The sequence below is a fragment of the Herpailurus yagouaroundi genome, unplaced genomic scaffold (genome assembly GCF_014898765.1).
Source record: "Herpailurus yagouaroundi ecotype Mexico unplaced genomic scaffold, PumYag 140, whole genome shotgun sequence".
Taxonomy (NCBI): Eukaryota; Metazoa; Chordata; class Mammalia; order Carnivora; family Felidae; genus Herpailurus; species Herpailurus yagouaroundi.
In genome coordinates this window covers 76,037,739-76,061,373 of record NW_024412395.1, presented here as the reverse complement: position 1 = coordinate 76,061,373, position 23,635 = coordinate 76,037,739, and the positions used below count along the sequence as shown (strand labels likewise).

Below are 23,635 nucleotides of genomic sequence, written 5' to 3'. Positions count from 1 at the left end.
TTGTTATACAAAGTATGAATTGCAGAGTAGTTTAAGGCTTGCTGACAAACCATACACCTGGTCCATGAAAACTGAAACAGATGCTAATTCATTGGCATGTTTATGGTGAGAAAAGTGTACATGTCTTGACCAAGACATGGCTGTAAGGTTCAGATTAATGTGTTAAGCACATTGCAGATCAAAGCATATTAAGTTGAGAGGTCAGAAAGCTGTATTACAAAACAAGCTTACTTTGTTTTGAATGGTATAACAGCTGGAATATATAGTTGGGCCTGAAAAAAAGGAAAGACATTACAAAATAGTTTAAAATAGCAAAAAAGAATTGATTTGTTAATGGAAAGCCTTTATTATTTCTAAGTATAATTGATACTGATACTATATTAAGAGCATTTCCAATTATATTAACATGTAACTTGCTGACATACCTCAGTGTTTTTCTTTAGTCAGTGGCTACTTTGAGTAATTTGCATTCATTAGAATTTCAGGTGGTTCCATTTTATGCGTTCTTGAAAACTGCATGGTTCAAAACTCACATAATTCAAGACTAATTCTGCATTCTACGTATGAATAAGCTAAAAGTAAAATTTGTTTGGAACATTAAGTGCAGTTTTATCATTAGTAGTATTTTTATGCTATGCTGTTTCAAATGTGTGTAATACAGAAATGGACACAGTAGGCTGAATTGTATTAATACAACTAATTAAAGTGAAATTGCTTTTTTTTTTCTTTTTGCTGTAGAAAATAGAACTTCCAAAGAAACTGGCAAAACGCTATCCTGCATATGAATTATATCTTTATGGAGAAGGATCCTATGCTGAAGAGCACAAAATTCTCCCTTTGACGGGTATTCCAGTCCTCTTTCTTCCTGGTAATGCTGGAAGTTATAAGCAAGGTAAGTCTTGGGGTTTGGGAGTGAGTCAAATGAGTGAAGGGAGCCAGCTGTATGTTGATGGATAGTAAATAAGTTTGTGGTGATGATCACTTTGTAGTATATACAGATGTTGAATTATAAAACTGTACACCTAAAGCTTATATAATAAAAAAGGAATGAATTAACTGATAACATGAATTACATGATGCAATGTGGATAAATCTTAAAAACATAAGTGAAAGAAGCCAGTCATAAAAAAACACGTATGTGATCCCATTTATAGAAATGTCCAGAATAAGCAAGTCCATGGGACAGAAAGTAAATTAGTAATTTCCAGAAATTGGAAGGAGAAGAGGAATGAGAAGTGACTACTAATGAGTACAGGGTTTTCTTTTTGGGGTAATTAAAAATGTCTAACGTTAGATTAGAGAAATGATTTTAGAACTCGATGAATATACTAAAAGTCATTGAATTGTACACTTTACATAATGAGTTGAATAGTATGTGAATTACGTATGTTAAAAAAATGGAATGGCACATAGGTATTTTGTTTGCTAAACCATACACTGCAATTTTTAATGCCAATTAAGGCAATCAGTTCACAAATTCTGTAGAGTTAACAGAACAAAACCTGAAACAGTGATGGAAGCAGGTAGACCAATGAGGAAACTATTAGAGTAGTTAAGGCAAGAGATGATGGTGCTTACATTAGGAAGACAGTAGTGGAAATGATGAGAATTGTTGATTGGGGGATATGTTTGGAAAGTAGAGTATGATAAGATTTACTGATGGATTGGATGTCATGTGTAAGAAAAAGACAAATCAAGCATAGGTATCTGAACCAAGTGAGGAGCATATTATTTCTTGTAGGGATTTTCTCATTCTTAAAATCCTCAAGCATGACTCATACAGATGACTAACATTTCTTACTCTTCAAAGAATTCTTCCCCTCCCTTTTAGCTGTTGTCCCTACTGAAGTGGAAGCAGGTAAAGAATGAATGACCTGTTTACGTTCTATTTAACTTAAATTTAAAAAACATTTAGGGCACAAGACATACAGGGCACAAACAATGGTTTGTTCTTCTGAATTGATACCGTTGGAGGATGTCACCCTGAAGTAGGTTGTTTATACTTGGGAGTGTGGGATAAAGTTATTTGTTAAGAGACTTTGAAGCAACTTTTGAAAATTTTGTTTGGGGCACCTGGGTGGCTCAGTCAGCTAAGTGTCCGACTTTGGCTCAGGTCATGATCTCATGGTTCATTGGTTCAAGCTTCACGTTGGGCTCTGTGGTGACAACTCAGAGCCTGGAGCCTGCTTCAGATTCTGTGTCTCCCTCTCTCTCTGTCCTTCCCCCACTCGTGCTGTCTCTCTCAGAAATAAATAAAACGTTAAAAATTTTGTTTAATGTGCTCATTGTATTTTCCTCTGCAGTCCGTTCTGTTGGCTCTATTGCACTTAGAAAAGCAGAAGACATTGACTTCAAATACCACTTTGACTTCTTTAGTGTGAATTTTAATGAAGAACTGGTGGCACTATATGGTGGAAGTCTTCAGAAACAGACCAAGTTTGTACATGAATGCATTAAAACAATTCTCAAACTCTATAAGGTAGGAGATAAGCATGCAAATCAATAGTGATCACCTATTAACATCTTTTTTTAAGACATTCAGCATATTTTAAATCATGTATTTGTTTATATGGAAGTTACAGATGACACAAAGGTTTGTTTTTTGTTTTGGTGGGAGTCTTATTTTGAACTCCGTAGTTTTGAAATTTGAATTGGATTTATAAGGGGCGCCTGGGTGGCTCAGTCAGTTGAGCGTCCGACTTTGGCTCAGGTCATGATCTCATGGTCTTTGAGTTCGAGCCCCACATCAGGTTCTCTGCTGTTAGCACAGAGCCAGCTTTGGATCCTCTGTCCCCCTCTCTCTCTCTGTCCCTTCCCCGCTTGGGTTCTCTGTCTCTCTCAAAATAAATAAATAAACTTAAAAAAAAAATAAGAGAAAAAAATAAATTGAATTTATAAGAAATGTCTCTTGTGAATTTAAGGGAAAAAAATTTTTTTAACTTTATAAATCAGAAGTGCATTGAGTTTCCTAAAGATCATTAGTATGGATTTCTGCTTCTAGTTATGAATAACTTGTACTAGGGTAGACCACTTCCGTATGTAAGCAACTATAAAGCTAGCCAAAATATTGAAATACATGTTTTTAAGTGTTGGCCAAGGACCTTGATCCCTGAAAGAAGGAAAACATGTGAGGTGAGCTTCATGATTGCCCTGATTTTCTGCCTGAAAGCATTTCCCAGACCATGGGACAAGTGGGTAAAGATCAAGCAGAACACATTTATATAATTGAACTGAAGAAGGCAGAGATTGGAATTTGGGGCTACTGGAGTGGTTAAATCTGTGGGCATGGTATTAGAAAGAAGAGAGTCAGGCAGAAATAGAAGCTCTAGAAATTTGCATTTTTCAACTTTGAATGCAGTGCTGAATATGCACAGGGCAAGAAGCTACAGGGCAATGGCATACCGAGGAGGAAGTGATGGGATGTATCTACCTCAAGTTCAAGGAATAAGGAGCAATATATATCTTTAGAGAAATTTGAAAGAGTGGTAAAACAGTCTAAAAATCATTCTGTGCCAACACTTCTAAACAATGTCAGGGATAAAATACCACTGCCTACTGAGGTGGAGCCACTGCCTCCCATAGTATGCCACAATGAAGCTCCTGGCAAAAAAAAAAAAAAAAAGCTACTGGAGGAATTCAGGAATACCTGAATTGAGATTCCAGAGGTCACATGGTGCTAGGAAATAGGAGTTCTGATCAGCTGGAGCAGGAAGACCTATTTGAACACTCTGGGCATTGTTGAGATCCCAGAAAGGATACTATTTAGGCGTAAGACTATTCTATATTCTAAGTCTAAAGTAAGAGCCATTCTAGGATCCACCTTAATGCTTAAATAGAAGCCTCAAAAATACTCAAGGGTAAGGGGTTAAGTAAGGTAAGGTAAGTATGTATAACAAGAGAACAGATGAGGAGTCTCAGCAAAGACATGGAAACTATTAAAAAAGAAGAACAAAAAGGAAAATATAGAACTGAAGCAATACATACCAGAAATGAAAAATTCAGTACATAGGCTTTAAGCCGATTGAATACTACAGAATAAGAGATCATTGAATTTGAAGGTACGACAATAGAAACTATCCCAAAATGAAACACCGGACAAAAGAATGAAAAAGAAAGAGCCTCAGGAACCTGTGGGGCAATACTCAGTAATCTAAGATTGATATAATTGGAACTCTAGAAGAGAAAGAAATTGGAAAGGAAAAAATATTTAAAGAAGTAATGGTTCCCAGTTGGTCAATTTTGATTAAAAATTTTCAACCCACAGGTCCAAGAAGATCAGTAAGTGTTAAGCAGGAGAAATACAAAATCACACTTATATGTATCATAGTCAAATTGTTGAAAACTAAAGTAAAGAGAAAAATCTTAAAAGCAGCCAAAAGAAAAAGATCCTTTACCTAACATACAGAGTAAACATACAGAGTAAAAATTACCAGTGCTTTTACATAAGAAATAGTGAAAGCCAAAAAACAACAGGATAACATCGTAAAGATCTTGGAGATGAGGTTAGGAAGGGTACTCTTCAACCTAAAATTGCATACCCAGCAAAAATATCATTCAAAAGTGAGGGCAAAATAAAGATATGTTCAGAGTTATAAAAACTGGCAGTTTGTCATTAGTAGACAAAGGGAAATAAAAGATTAGCATTAGGTGAACAGTACAGTAATACTTGCTGTAGACAAGATGAATGCTAATTAATGGGTGAAAGTTTGAGGAGAAAAAGGATATTTACATGATCTCAAAGAATCTTTTCTGAAATATTCATTAACTACAAAGGGGAAGAATAACTTTACAGTGGAGAAACCTGGCAGATACCATCTTAACCAAGATTAACATCACCGGTAATAACACATGTTGATAGAAACCTCCTTGACATGTGTAATAAGACATATTGATATAAATCTCCTTGACGTGATGCATTGAGAAGGTTGCAGCATAATTTCTGTGGCATTGTCAACCTCACGTTAATCATGAGAAAACGTCAGGAAAACCCAAATTGAGAGTCATACTACAAAATAATCAGTTCTGTTTAAAAGTATCACGATCATAAAAAAGTGAACACTGAAGAACTGTCACAGGTTAGAGGAAACTAAGGAGAAATAACAATGCGAGGTAGGATGTTGGATGAAATCCTGAAATAGAAAAAGTACATTTGTGAGAAAATGGATGAAATTTATATTAGGTCTACAGTTTAGTTAATAACAGTTGAGCTGAAGTTAAAATGTTAATTTTTTTTAAGTTTTATTTATTGTGAGAGAGAGAGAGAGAGAGAGAGAGAAAGCATGCATGGCAGGGGAGGGTCAGAGACAAGAGAGACAATTTCAAGCAGGCTCCACACCATCAGTGCAGAGCCTGATGTGAGGATAGAACTCATTAACTGTGACATCAAAACCTGAGCTGAAACCAAGAGTAGTAGGATGCTTACCTGACTGAGCCATCCAGGCACCCCAGCAACGTTAATTTCTTTGTTTTGATAATTGTCCTATGGCTATGTAAATGTTAATAATAAATGAAGTTGGATGAGAGGCATAGGAGAACTCTCTTGTGCTATTTTTGCAACATTTCTTTAATTTGTTCAAAATAAAAAGGTTAATTTGTTTACAGCAAAAAACCCCATAGTATGAGGTTTATAACTTATTTAGAAGAAAAATATATAAATGGTGAAAAGGATGGGGAGAGGAATGTATAGAATTATTCCTTTGCATTAAGTAAGTGGTATAATATTAATTCAGAGTAGACCAATATGGTTGCATATTGTAATTTCTAGAATACCAGCGACAAAAGGGAGATATAGCAAAAGAGTAAAGAGTAAATGGAGAAGAAAAAGAGTAAATGGAGAAGAAATAGAAGGAAAGAAGAAAGAAATAAGCTGGGACAAATAGACAAGAAACGAATGACAAAATGATAGAGTTAAACCCAACTATATCAATAATTACATTAATTACAGATGGATTAATCACTCCAGTTAAAAGGAAGACGTTGTCAGACTGTATAAGAAAGGCAAGACCAACCCAATTATATGCTAATCTATCTACTAGAAAGTAAAAGCCACTTTAAATGGAAAGATCCTGATAGATTACTTTTAAAAGAATGGGAAAAAATATACGTACACAGATCATTGGAAAGCTGGCATGGCTGTCTTAATATCAATTAAATAGATTCTAGGACAAAAGATATTAGAGTTAAAGGACATTTTACAATGATAGAGTTCATCAAGAAGGCAAAACAATCTCAAGTGAGTATGTACCTAATAACAAAGTTTCTACATTCATGAAGCAGAAACTAACAACATAGAGAAAGAAATAGTAAATCCATGATTAGATTTGGTAATTTCAGCAATCTTATCTCCATAATTCATAAAATAGACAAAATCAGTAAGGTATGGAAGATTTGAACAGTATTAACCAGCTTAACCTGTTGAAATTTATAGTATACTACATCCAACAACTGTAGAAACTTGTTACCTTTATTTTTTTAATTTGTTTTTTTTGCTTTTAAAATTTTCTTCCTCGCATTTGTATTTAAATTCAAGTTAGTTAACATACAGTGTAATAGTAATTTCAGGTGTAGAATTTGACAATTCATCACTTACATACAACACGAGTTCTCATCCACAGCAAGTGCCCTCCTTAGTACCCATCACCTATTCGACCTATTCACCTCCCTTATGTTTATTTGTTCTTTTTTTTTTTTAATGTTTATTTATTTTGAGAAAGAAAGCTCATGTTCATGTGAGCAGTGGGAGGGAGAGAGAATCCCAAGCTGACGGTGCGGAGCCCGACTTGAGGTTCAGTCTCACAGAACTGCGAGATCATGACTATGGCCAAAAATCAAGCCGATGTTTAACCGACTGAGTCACACAGGCACCCCCATTTGTTTTGTTTCTTAAATTCCATGTATGAGTGAAATCATATGGCATTAGTCTTTCTCTGACTTATTTCACTTAGCATAATAACTCTCTAGCTCCATCCATGTTGTTTCAAATGGAAAGATTTAAAAAAAAATTTTTTTTTATCATTTATTTATTTTTGAGAGAAAGAGACAGTGCAAGCAGGGGAGAGGCAGAGAGAGAGGGAGACACAGAATCCAAAGCAGGCTCCAGGCTCCGAGCTGTCAGCACAGAGCCCGACATGGAGCTTGAACCCATGGACCGTGAGATCATGACCTGAGCTGAAGTTGGATGCCTGACTGACTGAGCCACCAGGTGCCCAAAATGGAAAGATTTTGTTCTTTTTTAATGGCTAAATAATACTCCACTGTGGTGTGTGTGTGTGTGTGTGTGTGTGTGTGTGCGCGCGCGTGTGTGTGTACATACACACACATATATATACCACATGTTCTCTATTCATTTATCAGTCAGTGGACATTTGGGCTCTTTCTATAATTTTGTTATTTATAATGCTGCTATAAACATTGGGGTGCATGTGCTCATTAGAGTCAGTATTTTTTATCCCTTGGGTAAATACCTAGTAGTGCAATTGTTATATTGTAGGGTAGTTCTATTTTTAACTTTTTTTTTTTTCCATTTAAACAGTTCACTGTAGTTGTGAATTTATTTTATATCATTTGAGGGAGGTGGAATTTGGAGTTGATTACTACACAGTCTTCAACTACCTGGATATCCACCATAATATGTCTATTTAAAAAAAATTATTTTTAATTTTATTTTTTTAATTTACATCCAAGTTAGTTAGCATATAGTGCAACAGTGATTTCAGGGATAGATTCCTTGACACCTTTTTTATTCATTTAGCCCATCCCCCTCCCACAACCCCTCCAGTAACCCTGTTTGTTCTCCTTATTTAAGGATCTCTTATGTTTTGTCCCCCTCCCTGTTTTTATATTATTTTTGCTTCCCTTCCCTTGTGTTCATCTGTTCTGTGTCTTAAAATCTGCACATGAGTGAAGGAAGTCATATGATATTTGTCTTTCTCTGACTAATTTTGCTTAGCATAATACCCTCTAGTTCCATCCATATAGTTGCAAATAGCAAGATCTCATTCTTTTTGATTGTCGAGTAATACTCCATTGTGTGTATATATATATATATATATATATACACACCACATCTTCTTTATCCATTCATCCATCGATGGACATTTGGGCTCTTTCCATACTTTGGCTGTTGTTGATAGTGCTGCTATAAACGTTGGGGTGCACGTGTCCCTTCGAAACAGCACACCTGTATCCCTTGGATAAATACCTAGTAGTGCAATTGCTGGGTCATAGGGTAGTTCTATTTTTAATTTTCTAAGGAACCTCCATACTGTTTCCCAGAGTGGCTGAACCAGCTTGCATTCACACCAGCTTGCATTCCCACCAACAATGCAAAAGAGATCCTCTTTCTCCGCATCCTTGCCAACATCTGTTGTTGCCTGAGTTGTTAATGTTAGCCATTCTGACAGGTGTAAGGTGGTATCTTATTGTGGTTTTGATTTGTATTTCCCTGATGATGAGTGATGTTGACCATGTTTTCATGTGTCGGTTGGCCATCTGGATGTCTTCTTTGGACAAGTGTCTATTTATGTCTTTTGCCCATTTCTTCAGTGGATTATTTGTTTTTTTGGGTGTTGAGTTTGATAAGTTCTTTATAGATTTTGGATACTAACCCTTAATCTGATATGCTGTTTGCAAATATCTTCTCCCATTCCGTCAGTTGCCTTTTAGTTTTGCTGATTGTTTCCTTCGCCGTGCAAAAGCTTGTTATTTTGATGAGGTCCCAATAGTTCATTTTTGCTTTTGTTTCCCTTGCCTCTGGAGATGTGTTGAGTAAGAAGTTGCTGCGGCCATATTTTTAACTTTTTGAGGAGTCTCCATACTATTTTCCACAGTGGCTTGCACCAGTTTGCATTCCCAGCAACAGTGGAAATGGATTCCCCTTTCTCCACATCCTCGCTAACACTGTTTCCTGTGTTGTTAATTTTAGCCATTCTGATTGCTGTGAAGTGATACCTAGTTTATTTTTGCTTTTGTTCCCTTGCCTCAGGAGATGTATCTAGTATGAAGTTGTTATGGCTGATGTCCAAGAGGTTACTATCTATGTTTTCCTCTAGGATTTTGATGGCTTCCTGTCTTATGTTAGGTCTTTTATCCATTTTGAATTTATTTTTGTGTATGGTATAAAACAGTGGTCCAGGGGCACCTGGGTGGCTCAGTTAGTTAAGTGTCTGACTTTGGCTCAGGTCATGGCTTGCAGTCTGTGAGTTCAAGCCCTGCATCAGGCTCTGTGCTGACAGCTCAGAGCCTGGAGCCTGCTTCAGATTCTGTGTCTCCCTCTCTCTCTGTACCTCCCCTACTCACATTCTGTCTGTCTCTCTCTCTCAGAAGTAAATAAACATTGAAAAAATTTAAAAAGAAAGAAAGAAAGAGGTCCAGTATCACTCTTTTGCATGTTGCTATCCAGGTTTCCGAACACTATTTGTTGAAGAGACTATCTTTTTTACATTAGATACTTTTTCTGCCTTAAAAAAAAAATTTTTTTTAATGTTTATTTATTTTTGAGAGAGAGAGAGAGAGAGCACAAGCTGTCAGAACCCGACACGGGGCTCGAACTCATGAACTGTGACATCATGACCTGAGCCGAAGTCAGACGCTTAACCAACTGAGCCACCCAGGCGCCCCTTTTTCTGCCTTCTTGAAGATTAGTTGGCCATATAGTTGTAGGTCCATTTCTGGGTTATCTATTCTGTTGCTTTGATCTATGTGTCTGTTTTTGTGCCAGTACTGTCTTAATGACTACAGTTTGTGATACAGCTTGAAGTCTGGAATTATGATGCCCCCAGCTTTTCTTTTCTTTTTCAAGTTTGCTTTGGCTGTTCGAGTGTTTTGTGGTTCCATACAAATTTTAGGATTGTTCTAGCTGTCAAAAATGCTTGGGGGTATGTTGATAGGGATTGTATTAAATGTGTAGATTGCTTTGGGTAGTATAGACATTTTAACAATATTTGTTCTTCCAATCCATGAGCATGGAATATTTTATGTTTTTTGTTCATCTTCAATTCTTTTCATCAGTGTTTTATAGTTTTCAGAGTACATTATCCTTTAGTTAGGTTTATTCCTGGTTATCTTACGGTTTTTGGTGCAGTTGTAAATGGGACTGATTCCTTGATTTTTCTTTCTGCTGCTTCATTATTGATGTATAGAAATGCAACAGATTTCTGTATGTTGTTTTTGTATCCTGCAACTTTACTGAATTTGTGTATCAGCTCTAGCAGTTTTTTGCTGGAATCTTTGGGTTTTCTACATAAAGTATCATGTTATCTGCAAATGGTGAAAATTTGACTTCTTTCTTGCTGATTTGGATGCCTTTTATTTCTTTTTGTTGTCTGAATGCTGAGGCTAGGACTTCCAGTACTATGTTAAATAAGAATGGTGAGTGTGGTCGTCCCTGTCTTGTTTCTGACTGAAGAGAAAAAGCTCTCAGTTTTCCCCCATTGAGGATGATACTAGTTGTGGGTTTTTTGTATATGGCTTTTATTATGTTGAGGGGTTTTACATGAATGGATGTTGTACTTTGTCAAATGCTTTTTCTGAATCTAGTGAAAGGATCATATGGTTTGTCTCATTTTATTATGTGGTGTTTCATATTTACTGATTTGTGAATATTGAACCACCCTTGCAGCCCAGGAATAAATCCTACTTGATCATGGTGAATGATTCTTTTAATGTACTGTTGGATTCAATTTCCTAGTATTTTGTTGAGAATTTTTGCATCCATGTTCATCAGGGATATTGGCCTGTAGTTTTCTCTTTTTTAGTGGAGTCTTTCTGGTTTTGGAATGAGTTTGGAAGATTTCCTTCCATTTCTTTTTTTTTTTTTTGGAACTGTTTGAGAAAAATGGGTATTACCTCTTCTTTAAATGTTTGATAGAATTTGCCTGTGAAGCCATCTATTCCTGAACTTTTGTTTGTTGGGAGTTTTTTGATTACTGATTCACTTTCTTTACTGGTTATCGGTCTGTTCAAGTTTTTTATTCCTTTTTCAGTTTTGGTAATTTATATTTTCTAGGAGTTTATCCATTTCTTCTAGGTTGTCCAATTTGTTAGGATATACTTTTCCATAATATTCTCTTATAATTGTTGTATTTTTGTAGTGTTGTTTATGATCTCTCTCAGTCGTGAATTTATTTATTGGGGTCCTTTTTCTTTTCTTTTTGATAAGTCTGCTAGAGATTTATCAATTTTATTAATTTTTTCACAGAACCAGCTCCCAGTTTCATTAATCTGTTCTACCATTTTTTAGTTCCTGTGTCATTTATTTCTGCTCTCATCTTTACTATTTCCCTTCTGTCTTTAGCCTTCGTTTGTTTATCTCTTTCAACCTCATTTAGGTATAAAGTTAGGTTGTTTATTTGAGATTTTTCTTGCTACTTGAGGTAGGCCTGTGTTGATATATACTTTCCTCTTTGTGATGCTTTTGCTTCATCACAAAGGTTTCAGACCGTTATGTTCTCATTTTCATTTGTTTCTATCTATTTTTGAAATTTCTTCTTTGATTTCCTGTTTGACCCATTCGTTCTTTAGTAGCATGTTGTTTAACCTCCATGTATTTGTGGTCTTTCCAAATTTTTTGTTGTGGTTTACTTCCAGTTTCATAGCATTGTGGTCAGAAAATATGCATGGTATGATTTTTCTTTTTGTGCTTGTTGAGGCCTGATTAGTGACCTAATATATGATCTATTCTGGAAAGTGTCCCATGTGCACTTGAAAAGAGTGTTTATTCTGCTGTGTTAGGATGAAATATTCTGAATATATCTGTTAAGTTCATCTGGTTCAGTGTGTCATTCATTTTTTTTTTATGTTTACTAAACCTAATTTTATTTTATTTATTTTTTTGACTCAGTAAATATTTTATTTTTTGCCTTTTTTTTATTAAATATAATTTATTGTCAAATTGGTTTCCATACAACACCCAGGGCTCATCCCAACAGATGCCCTCCTCAATGCCCATCACCCACTTTCCCCTCTCCCCCACTCCCCATCAACCCTGTTTGTTCTCAGTATTTAAGAGTCTCTTATGGCTTGCCCCCTTCCCTCTCTTTAACATTTCCCCCGCCTTCCGCTCCCCCCATGGACTTCTGTTAAGTTTCTCAGGATCCACATATGAGTGAAAACATATGATATCTGTCTTTTTCTGCCTGACTTATTTCACTTAGCATCATACTCTCCATTTCCATCCACATTGCTACAAATGGCCAGATTTCATTCTTTCTCATTGCCAAGTAGTATTCCATTGTATATATAAACCACATCTTCTTTATTCATTCGTCAGTTGATGGACATTTAGGCTCTTTCCACAATTTGGCTATTGTTGAAAGTGCTGCTATAAACATTGGGGGGGGTACAAGTGCCCCTATGCATCAGCACTCCTGTATCCCTTGGGTAAATTCTTAGCAGTGCTATTGCTGGGTCATAGGGCAGATCTATTTTTAATTTTTTGAGGAACCTCCACACTGTTTTCCAGAGTGGCTGCACCAGTTTGCATTCCCACCAACGGTGCAAGAGGGTTCCCATCTCTCCACATCCTCTCCAACATCTATAGTCTCCTGATTTGTTCATTTTAGCCACTCTGACCAGTGTGAGGTGGTATCTCAGTGTGGCTTTGATTTGTATTTCCTGGATGATGAGTGATGTTGAGCATCTTTTCATGTGTCTGTTGGCCATCTGGATGTCTTCTTTAGAAAAGTGTCTATTCGTGTCTTCTGCCCATTTCTTCATTGGATTATTTGTTTTTCAGATGTGGAGTTTGGTGAGTTCTTTATATCATTGTGTCATTCAAAATCATTGTTTCCTTGTTGCTTTTCTGCCTAGATGATCTGTCCATTGATGTAAGTGGGGTGTTAAAGTCCCCTAGTATTATTGTATTATTATCTTGAGTTCTTTTATGTTTGTTATTGATTGTTTTATATATTTGGGTACTCCAGTATTGAAGGCATAAATATTTATAGTTATTAGATCTTTTTGTTGGATAATCTCCTTTATCATGATATAGTATCCTTCTTCATCTCTTATTACAGTCTTTGGTTTAAAATCTAGCTTGTGTGAAACTGTGCAGCCACTCTGGGGAACAGTATGGAAGTTCCTCAAAACAAGTAAATATAGAACTACCATATGATCCAGCAATTGCACTGTTAGGTATTTACCCAAAGGATACAAATATACAGATTTGAAGGGGTACGTTCACCCCAATGTTTATAGAAGCATTATCAGCAATGGCCAAACTATGGAGAGAGCCTAAATGTCCATCAACTGATAAATGGATAAAGAAGATATGGTGTATACACACAGACACACATACACACACCCTGGAATATTACTGAGCCATCAACAAGAATGAAATCTTGCCATTTGCAGTGACGTGGTTGGAGTTAGAATGTATTATGCTGAGTGAAATAAGTCAGTCAGAGAAAGACAAATTCCATATGATTTCATTCATATGTGGAATTTAAGAAACAAAACAGATGAACATATGGGTAGGGGGGTGGAAAAGGAGAAGAAAGGGTAACAAACTACGAGAGACTCTTAATGATAGAGAACAAACTGGGTTGGTGGAGGGAGGTCGGTGGGAGATGGGTTAGATGAGTGATGGGTACTAAGGAGGTCACTTGTTTTGATGAGGACTAAGTGTTGTATATAAGTGATGAATCACTGAATTCTACTCCTGAATCCAGTATTGTACTGTATTTTAACTAAAATTTAAATTAAAAATATAATAAAATAAAATCTAGCTTGTCTGATGTAAGTATTGCTACAGTGTCTTTCTTTTGACTTCCTTTGCATGATAAATATTTCTACATCCCCTCACTTTCAATCTGTGGGTGTCTTTTGGTCTAAAATGAGTCTCTTGTAGGCAGCATATAGCTGGGTCTTAGGTTTTTATCCATTCTGACACCCTCTATCTTTTGATTGAAGTGTTCAATCCACTTACATTCAGAGTAACTATTGATATGTATTTAGTGCCATTTTATTACTTGTTTTGTTGTGACTTCTGGAGATTTTCTCTTCCTTCTTTGTCACTCTTGGTCTTTCCTTCCCACTCAAAGAATCCCTTTTAATATTTCTTGCATCGCTGAGTTAGTGGTCATGGACTCCTTTAGTTTTTATTTGGGCAATCCTTTGTCTCCTGTTGTGAATGATAGCCTCGCTGGGTAGAGTATTCTTGGCTACAGATTTTTCCCATTCAGCACATTGAATAAATTATACCACTCCCATCTGGCCTGTCAAGTTTCTGTGGAGAGGTCTGCAGCTATATTTATGGGTTTTCCCTTGTAAAGTTAGGGACTTCTTCTGTCTTGCTGCTTTTAGGACTTTTTCTTTATCACTATTTTTGCAAATTTAACTACAGTATGTCTTGATGTTTGCCTGATTTTAATGGGAGTTCCCTGTGCCTCCTGGATTTGGATGTGTGTTTCCTTCCCCAGATTAGGGAAGTTTTCAGCTGTATTTCCTCATCTTCTCCTTTCTCTCTCTCTCTCTCTCTCTCTCTCTCTCTCTCTCTCTCTCTCTCTCCCCTTCTGGAACTCCTATGATACAAATGTTACTACATTTAATGGAGTTCCCTAAGTCTATTCTTGTGATCCATAATTCTTTCTCTCTTTTGTTCAGCTTCATTATGTTCCGTTATTCTGTCTTCTATATCACTTATTCATTCCTCTGCTTCTATTCTTGTGGATTAGTATTTTCCAGTCTGTTTCAAATTTCAGTTATTGCCGTTTTCACTTCTGATTTTTTTTTAATTCTTTTATCTTAGCAGCCAGCGTCACTCTGATGTCTTCTATGCTTTTCTCAAGCCAGTGAATGTCCTTATGATCATTGCTTTAAGGTCTCCATCAGGCATACTACTTATGTCTGTTTTGATTAGATCTCTGACCATGCAATCTTTTCTTGTTCTTTCCTTTGGTATGATTTCCTCCATCTTGGCATTTTGTCTAAGTCTCGGTCTTCTCTGTGTTGGAAAAGCCTGTTGTTTTTCCTGCTCATGAGAGTAATGGCTTTATGGGGGAGAGGTCATTTAGTGTGCAGGGCCTGGCGCTTCAGGGAATGTTTCTGGTGTGTGCTGCCTGCATACTGCTGCTGTGTTTTGGCTGCTCTATCCGTCAGGCCAGTGGTCTACAGAGGCTCTCCTTGCTTGCAGTGGGCAGTTTTTGGACCTTGGCCAGAGTGTGGTAAGTTTTAACTAGGTGTGTTCTGATCTGTTTATTGAATCAGACCTGGTACTACTTCCACAAGTACTGAAGCCTTGCAGAACTCTCTGGTTGGTAGACCTCATATGTGTCGGGTTTGTGCTGATCTTTGGGGAATGGGCCCGCTCTGCTGGTACCGGGCGCGTGTTGGTGTAAGCAGGTTAGGCAGCCAGTGTTGGTGCTGTGCTGTTTACTATAGGTGGTTCTGTGCTTATGCTAAGTGGGGGGAGGGAAAGGGAAATGGTACCAGCCAGCTCCTTTGTCCCTGGAGACCCCTCTCCTGCGCTTGCTGTGCTCTCAGGGAAGCACTCTGAAGGACAAACAATTTCCCCTTGTTTTTCCCAGGTGTTTTTCATGCTGTCTGCCTCGGGTTGCTTGCCTGCCTAGACAAGCGCAGTGCACTTTGGGCTCTATCCCAGCCAAGCCTGCTGACTTTTGAAACATCAGACTTCAGGGATGTGCTGTGGCAGTGGCCTGTGCTGGTCTTTTGAGGTAGAGTTTCACTGTGCTGGGATAGGTACAGGTTTGACTTAGAAGGGCAGTTGTGCACAGAGCACAGGGATATGGGATTAGGAGCAAAGCAGGCTAAACAGCCAGTGTCCGATTTAGCTGCCCTTAGCAGGTGTCTCTGTGCCTATATGAGGGGCAGGGGAAGGAAATGGCACCAGCCAGCTGTTTTGTCCCCAGAGAGGCATCTCTCTGAATGCCCCCTCCCACAGATGCACTCCTAGAAGAACGAATAGTTTCTCCCCCTGTGCCTTAAGTGATCTGTAGATCGTGTCTTCTACCCTGGGGTTGTTTGCCTTCTTTCCAGGTTTATGGCAGTGCATTCAGGGGTCTCTCCCAGCCAAGCCTGCAGACCTTTAAAACTCTGGTCTTTGAGCCCTGCTAACTTGCAAAACATGAAAATCAGCCCCTCTCGTTTTCTCAGCCAGTGGCTCCAGTGTTCTCCTTGTGTGTATCCCTGTATGCTCCATCCTCTCTTGCCTTGCTCCAGGACCAGGGCTCCCTTCTCTCTGTAGCACCAGCGATTGCTTTCTCCCCCAAACCATGTTTCTGTACTTCCTATCTTTCTTCCTTCCTCAATGTGGCCTCATTTCTCCCTCTATTGTGCAGTTTGTTCTGTCAGTCCTCAGGTCGATTTCTTGGGTATTCGGAATGATTTGATAGTTATCTAGTTGTATTCGAGGGACAAGACAAGCTTAAGGTCCTCCTACTATGCTGTCATCTTAGCTCCCCCACTAGCTATGTTCTCTTTAAATGCAAAAGGAGGGGCGCCTGGGTGGCGCAGTCGGTTAAGCGTCCCACTTCAGCCAGGTCACGATCTCGCGCTCCGTGAGTTCGAGCCCCGCGTCGGGCTCTGGGCTGATGGCTCAGAGCCTGGAGCCTGTTTCCGATTCTGTGTCTCCCTCTCTCTCTGCTCCTCCCCCGTTCATGCTCTGTCTCTCTCTGTCCCAAAAAAAAAAAAAAAACGTTGAATAAATGCAAAAGGAACATTTACAAAAAATTTCATATGCTAGGCCATGAAATAAGTCAACGTAAATTTCAAAGGATTCAAATCATACAGGGTATATTTTCTGAACATAGCAGAATTAAATTTAAAATTAACAAAAACATATCTGGAAAATCAGCAAATATTTAGAGATTACTTCTAGACAACTCAGGTCAAAAAGAAACTAACAGGTGAAATTTGAAGATGTTTTGAACCTAATTAAAATGAAAACACATCAGAATTTATAAAATTAAAGTAGTGGTTAGAAGAAATACTCTAGTCTTAAATGCTTATGTTAGAAAAGAACAAGGTTTAAAAACAGTGATCCAACCTTTCAACTTAAACTATAGAAAGAACAAAGTAAAACTCAAAAGGAAGGAAACAATAGGGAATAGAAATCAAGGAAACAGAAAATAGACAAAGGGGGAAAAATTATACCAATGGCTCATTCTTCTAAGAGATCTAAGAATTGGTAAACCCTTATCTAAACTGATGAAAAAAAAGAATACAAATTAACAATACTGGGAATGAAAGAAGGGACATCTCTACAGAGCCTACAGATAGTAAGAAGCTATTAAAGGATTATTATGAACAACATTACACCAATAAATTTGACAACTTGGTTGAAATTCTCAAATCTCTTGAAACAAATTACAAAACAGACACAAGAGAAAGAATCTCTGACTAGCCCTATATGTTTAACATTTTTTATATTTGTAACTAAAAATCTTATTGCCAAGAAAACCCTAGAGTTAAATGACTTCAGTGGTAAAATCCATGACACATTTAAGAAAGAAATAATCCCATCTCATACAAGCTGAGAAAATAGAGGAAGAGATAATACTTATAGTTCATTTTAAGAAACATGCAAACCTTATCAAAATCAGACGTTAATATTGTTTGGAAAAAAAATAGAGAGTATTCCTCATGAACATAGATGTAAGATTCTCAACAAAAAATTAGGCTATGAAATCCAGCAATATCTTAAACTATAATATGACTAGATAGGATTTATCCCAAGAATGCAAAGTTGGTTTAATATTTAAGTATCAATCAGTGTAATTCATCGTAGGATCATCTTAATAGATGAAGAAAATCATTTGGTTACATTCAGTACCCATTCATGATTTAAGGAAAACCCACAGAATTCAGTGCATTAGGAACAGATGCAAACTTTCTCAACCCAAGGAAATTAAGTATTATGCATTACAGGAGGAAACAAGCTATTAGGTTAAGAACTATTTCTGATAAAGGTGTTTATTGGATGAGATAAATAAGATGTGATCACAAGATGATACAAATATACAGAAACATTTAAAGATGATACAAATATACAGAAACATTTAAAGGAATTTACAGAGAATTATAATTCATGAGTGAATTTAACAGTTTCTCAGGGCAAATGGTCAGTATTCAAAAATCACTGAATAAATGGAAGGGGAAATTTTAAAGTGCATTTTCAATAATATAAAAATACAATTCTTATGGATAAATTTAATGGGAGATATACAATATCTGTACACTGCAAACTGTAAAACTTGCTGAGGGAAAGGAATCCAAATAAATGAACCAACTTTAAGGATTAGAAGACTTAAAATTAAGAGATAAATTCTCTCCAAATTAAGCAGCAGAGTTAATGCAATACAAATGAAAATACCAGGAGGTGTTTTTGTAAAAATTTACAAACTTATGTGGAAATGCAAAGTACCCAAAAAAGCCAAACTGTCTTGAAAAAGAGCAATGTTGGAGAACTTGCACTGCCTAATTTGAAGACTTAACTATATAGCTATAGTAAAATTCAAGCAGTATGATACTTATGCATCTTGAGAATGAAATTTAGACTTCATGGTTCTTTGCGTTAGCCAGCATTTTAAAGTTACTTCAATAGCAAGTGTTTTTTAAGCTTAAATCTGTACTGGATAATATAGGAGGAGACAAGCGAAATTAGGTGCAGGACCTTTTAAGTATTTGATATATATTGGGTAAGATAAATATGTTTTTACAGAATGAGATTTATCTCCATAAATGTCATTCACAATAAATAAGTGTATCTTTAATGTGTTATGCTAGGTAGTTTTTCCCTTCTGTATTTTTGTTTTCATATTTTCCCTAATGACTACATATTAAATTTATAATAGAGCTAATAAACTCGCTTTTAAATTGAGGCTTTTAGAACATAAGATTCATTTTACAACCAGGTACTGTAGGAGTTCGAGACAACTGAATTTTGTTGAATGGACAGGATTTGAGTGTGAGAAAGTGAGAGGACATTGCACATGGAGGAAACCTCATTTATTCAGCACCTGAATCTACATGCAGTTATAGCAGTGAATAAAACAGAAATCTAAGCCCTCATGGACCTTATGTTCTAGTCAGGAGAGGCAGATAATAAACATAAATAATAAAAATATATACTATCTTACAGAGTATTAAATGCCAAAAAGTAAAATAAAACAGGAAAGGGACATAGGGAGCAAAGGGTAGAGGACTACAATTACAAATAAGGGTCCCCAGCAAAGATCTCTATTGAGAAGCAGACAGTTTATTATAAATTAGAGGGCATGAGGGTATTTAGGAGGAAAGTATTTCAGATAGAGGAAACAAGTAAAATATATGAGGCCAGCACATGTGAGCTGTATTAGAAGAAAACAGGGAGACTGGTATGGCTGGAGTAGATAGAATAAGTTAATAAAGGAAAATTTGGCAGGGGGAGACAAATGATAGAGCCTTGTAGGCAATTTTAAGAATATTACCTTTTATTTGAAATGATAGGGAAAGACACTGCTGAGATTTTTGAGCAAAGGAGTGACATGTCCTGATTTAGGTTTTAATGATATTATTCTGTGGATGGTTTCAAGGATAAATGAAGGGATGTGAGAGAAGTAAAGAGACCAGTTAGGGGCTCATTGCAGTAATTCAGGCATGAATAATGGTAGCTTAAATCAAGTTGGTAACATTGGAGGTGATAAGAAATAGATTGGTATAAATCTTAAAGGAAACAAGATTTGCTGGCAGATCAGATATGGAGGAGCAGTGTGAAACAAAAAGAGTTGAGAATGATCCAGAGTTTTTGGCTGAACAACTAGAAGGATTGAAATACCGTTATCTAAGATGGGGGAAAATGTAAGAAGAATGTATTTGGAGGAGATTAATAATTTAGTTTTAGACCGGTTTAAGATGCATGTTAGATATCCCAAGTATAGTTAGGATGCGATTGGATTTTAAGTTTAGAGTTTAAGAGAAAGAGGTCCAGTCTGGAGATAATAACTTGAGGCTTGCCAGTATATGGATGTATTTAAAGCCATGAGATTGGATGAGATCACTATGGAGTCAAGATATGAAAGAAGAGACCTAAGGACTGAGGCCTGAGTCATTACCTTATTGAGATGGGGGGTGGGGGTGCCTGGGTTGGTTAAGCATCTGACTTTAGCTCAGGTAATGATCTGTTCATGAGTTCAAGTCCTGTGCCGGGCTCTGTGCTGACAGCTAGGAGCCTGGAGCCTGCTTTGGATTCTGTGTCTCCCTCTCTCTGCCCCTTTCCTGCTCACACTCTGTCTCTCTCTCAAAAGTAAAGTAAACATTAAAAAAAAAAAAAGACATGGGGGAGATGAGAAGGAAACAGCAGGAGACTAAAAAGAAGTAGCCAGTGAGGTAAGAGGAGAACCAGGAAAATACGTTGTCAAGGAATCTGAACAAATCATTTCAAAGAGGAGGAAGTGATCTATGTCAAATCCTGTTGATAGTTCATATAAGATGAGGATTGAGAATTGGCCATTAGATTCCTTGGTGACTTGATAATTTTGGAGGAGTGTTGAAGTGAAAGTGTGATTGGAGTGGGTGTAAGAGTGTATGGAAGTTGAGAAATTGGAGACAGCAAGTACTGTATAGGCAGTTGATTTTAGTGAGTTACACTATAGAGATGTAGAGAAAGATGTGCTCACTCAGGGTAAAGTTGGTGTCAAAAGAGTAGTTTTTATTTTTTAAGGGAGAATAATATATTTTTATACTAGCAAGAATGATCTGGTAGAGAGCGAGAAACAACAATGCAAGAAAAAAGTGAGTAGAATTGCTGGAGTGATGTACTTGAGAAGGCAGAAGGGGATGGGTTTCAGAGCACAAATGGAGAGTTTGGCTTTTTTTAAAGATCAGCTCTGTGTTGGGAATCACCGAGACCATCCCCAGGCTTGATAATTGTCCAGAAGGATTCATAGGATTCAGCATGTACTTGTACTCATGGTTATGATTTATTACAATGAAAGGATACAAAGCAAAACCAATAAAGAAAAGGTGCATGGGGTGAAGTCCAGAGGAAGCCAGGTACAAGCCTCCAAATGTCCTTAAAGGGGAGTTACACTGGATCCATTTAATTCATACAGCAATGAATTGTGATGTGTGAAGTGTTGTCTGTGAGAGAAGCTCATGAGAAGTTCAGTGCCCATAGTATTTACTGGGGGCTGGTCATGTAGAGACCCTGTGCCTAGCGTGTACTAAAATCCCAACCAGAAGGACAGCAGGTATGCAGTATAAACTGTATTATTTGCAAAACAGTTTCAGCATAGTGAGCCATTCTTCCATTTAGGAAATTATGGGAAAATCCGGGAATCTAAGGTTCCAGACTGTATCCCAGAGCCAACTTATATGCAGTCCATTATAAGGATAACAGTCTCAGGCTTACTATGTTAATTCTTTTCTGTAAAAAGCCCGATTTATTCATAGTTATGAGAGAAGGCATAGATGAAGGATTAGTGTGGAGAGTGATAAGCAAAAGTTTGGCAGTGAAACTAAGGATACTATATGGAGACAAAAGATTTTTGTAAAAGCAATGCTTATTTTAAAAATAAAATATGTAATTGTCAGTGAATAAATATTTTGGAATGCTGGTTTGTTTTTCAACCCAGGTGCACAATAGAGAAGTAACTTGATAAGATATATCAATATGATGAGGTATCATATTGTTATGGCAACCATAATTGTTCTGAGTTTTTGTGATGTTTTCAGTTTCAAATGATCTGACTTCTATGCTATAAAATCTAATATTTTGGAATAAACCAAATATAATTACATCTTTTACATCCAACGTAACAAATGATAAGACATGATATGGTAGACGAAGAGTTCTGATTTTGGTTCAGAAAACCAAAGCATGGCCATTAAAAATATTAGGCAGGATACAAAATGGTAGCATATACCAATTATAAGTAAATGAAAATATATTTCTGTATCTTATGCAAGTTTATGTAAGTAGTTTAATTTTCTTTTTTTCTATAAAATTGCTCATATAGACAGGTAAGTATTTGGAATTTTTGTTATGATAAGCCTTCATTATGCCTTGGTGATTTTTTTTTTTTAATAGGGTCAAGAATTTGCTCCAAAAAGTGTGGCAATAATTGGTCACTCTATGGGTGGCCTTGTTGCAAGAGCATTGCTTACATTGAAAAATTTTAAACAAGATCTGATAAATCTTCTTATTACACAAGCTACACCTCATGTTGCTCCTGTGTTGCCATTGGATCGTTTCATAACAGGTAAGTACTATTAGATAAACACTAACTGACCTCCTCATTATTGTTTAGGATTAAACAAATCCTTGCTCCTACTTTCTTTAGAGTGTGCTGTAGATTTATCCATGTGTGAAGCAGCTCAGTTTCAAATTAACACCTCCATTTCTGAGCATCTTTCTTTGTGACTTTCAGCTTAGGCTAATAATTGGAAGTTTTGTTTTCTCTGTCAGTAGCATCTTACTGTGGAGAACATGTATCTTATAAACCCTAGACACTTGGGCTTCAGTTTAGTTACTCTTAGAGATGACTCTCTTAAAGTATGTTTATTAAACTTCCTGTGTTTTGTTAACTCTTACAGTATTCTATTCAAAATAAGCTTATATTTTAAGTAAAACAGTAGAAATGCCTTGTTTTAAAATAAATAGGTCACCATGTAAATTTTAAATAAAGTTTTAAACAAATTTAGAATTTGCGATAGAATTCCTAATACTTATTACTATACTTTGCTATATTTTGGGTGTTGTATTAAGGACTTTACATGATGTATTATTATTTCACTTGAGACTTAGAGCAGTCTTGTGAGATAGGTACCATTATTATCTGCATGTTCAAAGAAAAGTCTAGTATTGGGGTGCCTGGGTGGCTCAGTTGGTTGAGAATCTGACTCTTGATTTCGGCTAAGGTCATGATCTCACAGTCAGGAGATCGAGCCCTGTGTCCAGCTCTGTGCTGGGCATGGAGCCTGCTTAGGATTCTCTGTCTCCCTTTCTCTACCTCTCCCCCACTCATGCTTTCTCTCTCAAGGTAAATAAATAAATATTTTTTAAAGAAGTGTTATCGTCACTGTTTATTGAAATGTTATATGACAGAAGAAAGTCTTTGAAAAAGAATTCTTTTTCCTGAGCAGTAAATTTATGCCACTTCTTACCTTATCGAAATTTGCATTATCTTAATTGTGATAAAAATGAGAAATATACCTTAGTGACTCCAAACCAAAGTACCCATTTTAACATAACATTGCCAAGGGGTAATTTATTTGCTGGAATATCTGGTGCAACAGTACCTACAGTGAAGTTTAATTTTTTCCCTTATTACATTTAAAACTTTGCTTGTAGAAATCTTTCAGTATAAATTTTTAGTTTTAATGAAGTTGCTTAAATTTGCTTTATTAATTCTAATAATTACAAATGACCTATAGGTTTAGAAAAAAATTCAAAGGCATAGACTAGTAATAATACTTGTCATCACAATTGAGAACTTTTTTATTACATTTTGTGTCAATGAGCCATGTATGTTAAGTTAGATTACTCAGAATACATCTTAAAAAACTCTTTGAGGAAAGAGCTTTCAAAAGAGTCCAATTTTACTGTTTTTGAAGGCTACTGATGATCTGTCTCTGAAAGGTTCAGGCTGAAAGTAATTTTTTTTTTTTAATTTTTTTTTCAACGTTTTTTATTTATTTT

The 23,635-nt window shown here is 36.5% G+C and overlaps 1 protein-coding gene across 2 annotated transcripts in view; it reads left to right on the top strand.

Moving 5' to 3' along the window:
* Window positions 1-23,635, top strand: part of PGAP1 (post-GPI attachment to proteins inositol deacylase 1) — an 81,266-nt gene that overhangs the window by 6,000 nt on the left and 51,631 nt on the right. For both annotated transcript variants that reach the window (XM_040475741.1, XM_040475740.1), the window contains exons 2-4: window positions 739-892; window positions 2,304-2,479; window positions 22,025-22,196. In XM_040475741.1, the coding sequence (XP_040331675.1) occupies window positions 739-892; window positions 2,304-2,479; window positions 22,025-22,196 (502 nt within the window). The remainder of the gene's footprint in view (window positions 1-738; window positions 893-2,303; window positions 2,480-22,024; window positions 22,197-23,635) is intronic.